General features: G+C 34.7%; 2 protein-coding genes across 2 annotated transcripts; one reads left to right on the plus strand and one right to left on the minus strand.

The window, feature by feature from the left end:
- The first annotated feature begins 848 nt into the window (after positions 1-848).
- On the plus strand, positions 849-5,040 carry LOC107026478 (cold-responsive protein kinase 1-like). Its single transcript, XM_015227453.2, has 7 exons — positions 849-948; positions 1,903-2,047; positions 2,480-2,595; positions 2,677-2,887; positions 2,976-3,213; positions 3,545-3,695; positions 4,373-5,040. The coding sequence occupies exons 2-7, from the start codon at positions 1,975-1,977 to the stop codon at positions 4,739-4,741; spliced, it is 1,158 nt and encodes a 385-aa protein (XP_015082939.1). The 5' UTR covers positions 849-948; positions 1,903-1,974; the 3' UTR covers positions 4,742-5,040.
- A 358-nt stretch (positions 5,041-5,398) lies between these two features.
- LOC107026477 (ABC transporter G family member 10) lies at positions 5,399-7,620 on the minus strand. Its single transcript, XM_015227452.2, has one exon. The coding sequence runs from the start codon at positions 7,438-7,440 to the stop codon at positions 5,578-5,580; it is 1,863 nt and encodes a 620-aa protein (XP_015082938.1). The 5' UTR covers positions 7,441-7,620; the 3' UTR covers positions 5,399-5,577.
- Positions 7,621-8,962: the final 1,342 nt, after the last annotated feature.

Here is an 8,962-nt window from a genome sequence, read left to right on the forward strand (position 1 = left end):
ATCAATCAGTAGTGGCTGCTAATATATATATTTCGTTTATATTAAAAATGTATTACTTTTGAATTTAATATATTATTTTGACTTTACTGATGTTTACATTTTTCCATATTTTCCACGTAAAAAATAAAAGACACAATCAAAATTTTATTTATTTTATTTTAATTAGGAAGGGATATTTCTAAGATCTTGCTGATGACGTGCTAACATAACAACAATGGCCTGCAACTCTTTTAATTTATTTTTTTTTAAATTTAGTTGAAGATATTATAAATTTAGTTTGTAATAAATTATACCTTTAGCCTCTAATTAAATAAAATATAAATTTTAATCTTAAATATAATTTCAAAATTATAATCTTGATATAACTTTATTTTCAAAAGGTCTTAGACAAGAAACAATAAATTTCGATTCTAATTTAGAACAAGTTTAATAAAGTTTGATTGTGATTGTAATATTATTTTTAGGAAAAAGGGACAGATATACTTCCAAACTATTATCCGTCATATATTTGGTATATTGATGTTCATGCCGTCCAAAAAATAGAGCATATATAACCTTTATATTAACGGACATACACGTGTCATAATCTTATCAACCGATCTGACATTTATTGACCGATAAAATTGCGCCACATATCTCTATTTTATCTTCCGTTAGAGTGAATAACATATATGTTCTAGTCTATGAACGGTAGAAACACAAATCCTGAAAGTATGATAAAGGATATCTGCATATCATTTACGATAATTTTAAAATATATTTATTCTTTTTCCCTTATTTTTATTTCACGTAAAATAATAATTTGTCATAACTAATTCTGACATAATTAATCTCAATATAACTTTATCCTTAAACCAAACTCTCTTAATATATAGTTTAAATAAAGCAACCAAACTCATCTCTCCCAAAGTCATCTCTTCCATTTTCTTCTGCTGCCTGCTTCAACAAGTAAGTAAATTCAATTTTGTGTCAATTTTCTCTTCAATTTCATCTTTCTTCTCTTCCCTGCAATTTCTCTACTTTAATTGAGCTTAGTTTACCTGTTTTTTACCTTCAAAACGAGCTAAATTTCAGCATTTTTGGAGTTTTTTTGTGCTTTTTGATTGATCAATCAGGTTAGTGATTTCTCTTTAGGCGGATCTGAAAAGAAGAAGTTAATGGATTGTTTTAGAGTACATACAGTTATTTGGGATGTAAAAGTTTGAATTTTTTTCTCTTTTTTAAAGTAAAACTGGAAGTTTTTTGAACTAGCTGCGAAAATCTAGCTTCGTAACTGTTCAAGCTATGGATCTGGTTTTATGTTTGTTTAAAAGGGGCATTTCTCTTATGGGAATCATATTTTATTTTACTAGTGCTGCAATTTTACTACAAAATTTTGAACTTTTTTCTTTGAAGCTTTGGATTGTTATTGATGTAATTGCTTTCTGTTTGTTTTGTTGGTATGCAGTGTTGAGTTTTGGAAATGGGTGTCTGGAATTTTGGCTTATCTCTCCTTGTTTTCGTTATAGTGTTAGATGTATTGTTAGTAGTGATAAAATGTAGGTTCTGATCAGTAGGTTCAAAATTATGCTTGTCTGAGAATGTTTTTGGGGCTTGGTATAGCGGAAATAAACGTACTACTTCTTATTCAATGCGCTTTTTGGTTAGAATTGAGGAGTATAGAGGCGATTGTGGACGTTTGGCCATGTTTCATTGCAAAATTTGAAAAAAATTAGTTTTTGTTTTCAAAAGTGAAATATGATATTTATAATTGGAAACTGGAAGTTCAACTTTGGACAAAGTGAAAAATTTTCATGGCCAAACGCCTTAGGTAACCGTTATGTGTCATATCTGAACCAGCGCTAAATGGAACTAAATTTTGGTAATGAAGTGTTGTTGATATGTTGTTTTGTTATGTAACAGGATTGGCAGCGGAGTTCTTTTTTCTGTGGGTTGACCTGCTTTTCTTTCTGTTGAAACAAAAACACTGGTGTAATGACTTGTTTTGGTCTCTGCTTAGGAGGGAAGGCATCTCTCCGTCACAACCATGTAGTAGAAATTGATGAAGGTTAAAATTTTCAGCTTTTTCTCAACTTTTACTTCTCTTTATGTAAATTGTTGCCAGCTTCTATGATAATATAGCATACTTGAGCATGTTGTTACAATTAGGATTCTTTGTTCTTCTTAAGCATGGACAGACATTGCCTTTTCCATACATGATTTCTCCATAGCGATCCAAGTTGTTGTGGTCTAGTGGTGTGGAGGAGAACCACAAGGTCTCATGTTTAAATTCCAATTGAGGCCAAAAATCACTAGGTGCCACCATCTTCTTATCTGCCTCGTTGGTGGGCAGAGTTATCCAGTACCTGTGTTGGTGGGAGGTAGCAGGTACTCGGTGGAATAATCGAGGTGCAGAGTACCACCTTCATTAAAATGATTTAAGTTGTTGCAATTAATCAAGACATATTAAGGTTTGTCACTAGATTTAGAATTGTTGCAGAAATTTCAACCATTGAGAATGCAAGGGTGTACAGCTACCGGGAATTGCGTGCTGCAACCGAAGATTTTTGCCCTGTAAACAAAATAGGGAAAGGAGGGTTTGGTTCTGTCTACAAGGTATTTTATTCTCTACAAAAAGATTTTTTCGATTTTGCATTTCCATTCAATAAATAAGCTGACTTTATATTCTGTTGTTAGGGGAGGCTAAGAGATGGAAAAATGGCTGCTATTAAGGTACTTTCTGTTGAATCAAAACAAGGTGTAAAGGAGTTTTTGACAGAAATAAAGGTGATCTCAAATATAGAACATGAAAACCTGGTGAAGTTGTATGGTTGTTGTGCGGAAGGGGATCATAGAATATTGGTGTATAACTACCTGGAAAATAATAGTCTTTCCCAAACTCTGCTTGGTGAGTTTAAGTCCGTTGTCATTGTTTTTTTAAACTTTTCTTTGATTTGTACTTGTGGCAGTGGATACTGATGTTTGTTTACTCACAGGTGGTGCACATAGTAGCCTCCAGTTTAGCTGGATAACACGAACTAAGATATGCATTGGTGTTGCACGAGGACTTGCATTCCTCCACGAAGAAGTCCAGCCTTATATAGTTCATAGAGACATTAAAGCAAGTAACATACTTCTCGACAAAGACCTTACCCCAAAAATTTCAGATTTTGGTCTTGCTAAGCTTATTCCAGCTGATTTGACCCATGTTAGCACCCGTGTGGCAGGAACACTGTAAGTTTACATATTCTTATGCTTTTCTTTTATCTTCTTAGACAAATTTCTCTAGGTGAATTATAGGTTATGAATTAAAATGTGTAAGCCATCAGAAACAATTGGGAATGTTTTCGCTAAGAATATCCAAAGAACAAGATGATTACTCATTGGCATTATCTTGTTCCTATTTATAGAGCTCCCATTTTTCCTGATCTAGCAATGTTGTAAAAGAAAATGTAGAAAAGCTATTGATAGTCTTATGCTACATTCAGCTAAAACTGGAAATAGTATATCATTATTTACTTGTTTATTATTGTGTATAAGTTCTAACGTGCTTATTTATTTGTAGAGGTTATTTAGCCCCTGAATATGCAATGAGAGGGCAGTTGACACGGAAAGCAGATGTATACAGTTTTGGGATTCTCCTTTTGGAAATCGTTAGTGGGAGATGCAACACAAACAAGCGGTTACCTATTGAGGAACAATATCTTCTTGAACGGGTATGGAGTTGCTTTTAACATTATTCTGTTTCTGTTGGATCCCGACTACCTGCAAAATGAAAATATCTAAGACGAATATAATTGTTTCTATACATTAATAAATATGAGGGATCTATGGCCATTGAATTCTCGACTGCTCATATAACATGACGGGAAGGTCAGCAGGGGTTGTTAAATTATTTGGTGATTTCTTTGAGAAAGTGTATTATCCTGACACACTCTTTGCATGGTTATGACATTCTTCTTATTGAGATGAATACAGTCCAGTGCCTTTGAGTGATCTAGTTTACAAAGTAGCCTGCAAATGTATCGGTTTTGTATAGTTGAGTAGTGCCAGTAATTAAGTTTGGCCAACAAGACAAAAAATGAAAGAAGCCCATTCTTGTTTGCCCTTCTGCCGACAACAACCTTGTACCTAACCTTCTAAAACGGCAAGTAATGTAGTCAAAGCATCTTATATAGTCCCAAGTCCATCTAATCCATTGTTCGTATCTTGTTTTTCTCAAGTGGGCTTTATAGTATAATGTTTCATAATTGCTTCCTCAAGAACAGAACGAAAAGAAAATAGAAACTTTGACAGTTGATTGAGCAAACATTTATCCAACCATTGAAAATGGAATTTTGATAGAGATTAGTTATAAAGGAAGTTGTATTACATTCGATAACTTGATATGCAGGCATGGAGACTGTTCAAGAAGGGGGAGCTCATTCAATTGGTAGATGCATTATTGGGAGATGACTTCGATGTTGTTGATGCTTGCAAATTCTTGAAGGTGTCTCTCTTATGCACCCAAGTCATGCCAAAAAGCCGACCATCGATGTCCACTGTGGTGAAATTGCTGACTGGTGAGATGCAAGTGAATGATGAAGAGATATCTGAGCCAGGCATGTTATCAGATCTAGTGAGTCTCAGGAATCAGAAAAATACATCATCAGACACGCTATCTGCTGGCTCGGGTAAACAAGTTGATTCTTCTTCATCTGCGAACACAACAGCGACACATGGAACAATGACTTTTACTACAATAGATGATCGTAAAAGCTGAGTCAAACACATCATGGTAAATCAAATTTCCTTGACTATCTTCCTTATATCTGTTTAGTTTATTTCTTTGTAGGATTTTGCTCCATAGCGTGTGGAATTAGGAGCTTTTTCACTTCATTTATATTCTAAGATGTACATATGACCTGAATACGTATAATTAGATTAGGTATTCATTGAGACTATTTCCTTTTTCTTTCTATTTAAGTAAATGTCGCAATTGTACCACGAGAGAATTTTTTTTTGGAAATGCAATCATTTGTAACTTGTAAGCATAAAGCTTCCATGAAACTTCCAGTATTAGTCTATAAGTTCAGTACAAATGCCTTGAGCAATTTCTCCTTGCACATCATTTATTATTTTGCCATGCTATTCACTTGGTCACCAGCATCACTTATTATCTTACAATACTATTCACATGGTCACCAGCAGTACACACTAAACTCTACCTGTGCCTGAAGGCTATGTTGCTCGGATTCTTCAAAAGTGATGCTGCACCTGTGTTGGACTGCACTATTTTGGAGGATCCGACAATAATTTTGAAGAGTCTTAGCAACATAGCCTGAAGGACATAGATGACATTGATAGTGAATGACAAAGAAATGAGTCTCCTTTTGCTGTTGGTTTGCTCCTGTAAAACAAAGTTTGTAGGACCTAATCCTTACAGAATTATAACAGTAGGAATTTTTTATTTCATATGAACTCTGAACATGAAAAATGAATATTCACCTCAATGACTAATGCATCTTCTTCAGTGTAAACTACATGTACTTGCCCAATCAATTTAATAATCAGAAAAAGAACAAATGAAAACTGTAGAAATACAAAAGAATGAAAAGCCTAATTTCTGGTTCTGTAACATCTGCACCACAAAATTAGATAACAGAGAACTCTGTAACCCAAGATGAAACTCAGCATCACTGCTAAGTTGGTCCATTTCAGTGATTCTTTGAGGTCTTGCTGTTTCAAGAAGTCAATGGCGAACAATTTGCACTCTCCTCTTTCACTTTCTAAACATCTTTTCCCTCCCTTGCCTCCATACTCATTTATCAAGAAGCACTCGAACGGGTACTTAAACAGACTTAGGTAGTGCATGAAGATCCAGTAACTAGGTATCTTCTCTTTTGAAAGGAAATAGCCTGAGAACAGGAAGAAAGACCCCATCAAGCCAGCTATAATAGATGTTCCCATGATGAAGGTTGGGACAAGTGCGCTGAAACACGCAGTGAAAGAATTTGACATTAAGAGAACTATCCAGACCACCATAGCAAAGTAGAGGAACCCATCCATGCTTCCCCTTAGACCAACGAGCCAGTAAACCGGGACAGTGTAGAGAAGCCCAACCATTAAGAGGAATGGAAGAAAGACAATTGTGTTTGCCACAACATAAGAGGATACTCTGTATGCTCCTCTTGAAGTCTCCCTCATAAAGATAGTTCTCTCTTGTAAGAAAATTGGTAAACCTTCTGTCATGGTGGACAGCAAGAATGTTAGACTGAATGCGAAGAATCCTAGTCTTGTTTGTAAAGCAACCTGCCCTAGATTGTTGTCAGCATTCATAAATATTGATCCCAGTATAAAGCCTGCTACCAATGCTTGTATTATTCTGGTTGCAAAGAGTTGCTTGGTTCTGAATATGTTCTTGCAAAATCTTCCTCCTAGTATTGAAATCTCCTCAACGTAGGAATTTGCGTAAGAAGGACAGTTCTCTACCATGTCATTGTGGTTGGAAATTGTAAATCCCTCATCATCTTTTCTTAGACTTTCCTTCTTTTCGCCATGATCCTTGATATGGAAATGGACATTGGGAGTTTCTGAAGTTTGAATGACAATGCTGCCTGCGACATCGATGGCAAATTCAAGCACATTGATGTGGGGTGGAATCTGGAGACCGGAAAACTTGATCCTCTCTTCGAGATGCTCCAAGGAGCCATTGTGAAGTACACCCCCATTCGAGAGCAAAACAAGTCTATCAAACAGTTCAAGAATCCGAAAACCAGGTTGATGGATAGTCAAGACAATTGTCTTGCCTTGATGAGCTACCATCACTTGAAGAAGTGATATAACATGAAGTGCTGATGCTGAATCCAGCCCAGAAGTTGGCTCATCAATGAGAATGACAGCAGGATCATGTACTAACTCAACTCCAATCGACACCCTTCGCCTTTCACCACCCGAAATTCCCCTGTTTGCTCCTCCCCCAACTCTTGCACCAGCAACCTGTTCCAAACCAAGCTCCTTGATCAACACTCCAACTCTATTTGCAGCCTCTTTTTTTCCACCTTGTAGCCTCAGAAGAGCACTATACATGAGTGTTTCTTCAACTGTGAGCAGAGGAAACAGGGCATCTTCTTGTGTCACATAACCCGATAATCTCCGAAAACACTTGGCATTCACAGGATGACCATTAACTAGTACCTCTCCAGTAACTTTTGTTGGTGATATTTTCCCTGCAAGAATCTCTAGTAGTGTTGTTTTTCCTGCCCCACTAGGACCTGCAATAGCTGTAATCTCTCCTGGCCTTGCTTCACAATTTACATCCTTTATGATGAACTTCTGAGGCCTCTTAGGATTCTTGCAGCAAAAAATCCCACTTACCTCATCATATAAACTAGGTAGTGCATAGGAAAGATTTCTTGTTTCTATAGTATAAGAACCTTTCTTCTTGCCACCAGAATCCGGTGTCGAGACCGGTAGTTCCATAGTAGAATGAGATGAAAAGAGGGTAGAGAATCAATATCTAGAGAGGGAGGTGAGAAGATGAGCTAACACACCAACCATAATAGTCCCTTTGTGTAATATTTGTATGGGAAGAAAATAAAATTGTTCAAGTGTTAAAAAGGAGCTTTCTTGAACTTCTTGGCTTTCCCAAAAACTTGTTTGTTGTTGTTGTTGATTATTAGAAATAATTTTTATTTTTTTTTGGTGAATTTGAAGCTAATGTGTTTGAAGCATAAAGGAGAAAAAAGAGGTTTCTTCTTTGTGATTAGTCTTGCAGGTAAACTGTATTGTTGACCATACAGCCTCTTTTCTTGATAGCATAACTAGTCTTCTTTCTTCTCTACCTGCCACCTCTATTCTTTCTACTTACTCCTTGTCTCATTTTGTGTGGCATCATTTAACTTCATACGGTATGTAAAAAGAAAAAAGAAGACTTTTTTTTAATGATCGTGGTGTCTAGGTCCAGGTGAGTTTTCGTGCATCTCAAATAGTTTTTTTAAAATTTTGTGGTCTAAAATAATCGTAAATCATTTTACTAAGGTAAAAAGAAAATTTTAAAGTTAAATTATTTCTAATTATAGTAAGATGATATTTTTTTTGAGATGGACTAAAAAAAAATGTCTTATAAAATGGGGTGAAGGGAATAATATTTTTTTCTTCCTTTTGAATGTTCTTTTTGACACTTAAATCCATTTAATTATTAAATCAAAATATCTGCTCCCTAGTAAGGAAATTGTATTATGCAATGAGCTATATTGTTCAGACTCTTCATCAGTTCCTATAGTTTTAAAAAGTTCGAGCGACATTAGTTGTGTATCAGGATTAAATAAAAAAACTTATATGCACATAACGTAATTAATACATGACTCAAGTAGTTAATATATTCTTAACACGAAATTATAGATAATTAATACATATTTTCATTTTATTTTATAAGTTAACAATGATAAATTAGTATAGTTTGGTGTAACTATGGGCGAAAATTAATTAGTATAGTTTGGTGTCTCTTCATCCATCAATATTTAAGAAAGACATGAAAAGAAAGGTATATTCAAATTATTAAAATAATCATACCATATTCTTGGTACAACTTAAATGAATATTTTGCTAATATGAGTTTGCTTTGTTTAGTTAATCTTAATATAATTCAATAATGATTAGTCGTTAGTCATGACATCAAATTTGTCCATAAATATCTTATGATAATTTGTTGGAGAGATGAAGAAAAAAATAATACTCGAAATGCATTTCTTAATTAGGTCTACATATTTTCTACACGCTTTTGCAATAATATCATATCATAAACAGTAAATAAAACATCAAAATCCAAACCAAACTCTCATAGATTGTTCCAAACAAAACAATGACGTGTCCAAGCAAGTCACCCCCCTAATAAACAATTTCTTTTCTTAATTAATCGTCTGTGTGGACTAGCTTATACGTACCTCAATTATATCATCAGGTATATGTTGTCATGCATTCAACTAACATAAATATCGGATAA

The sequence above is a fragment of the Solanum pennellii genome, chromosome 7 (genome assembly GCF_001406875.1).
Source record: "Solanum pennellii chromosome 7, SPENNV200".
NCBI classification, from domain to species: Eukaryota; Viridiplantae; Streptophyta; class Magnoliopsida; order Solanales; family Solanaceae; genus Solanum; species Solanum pennellii.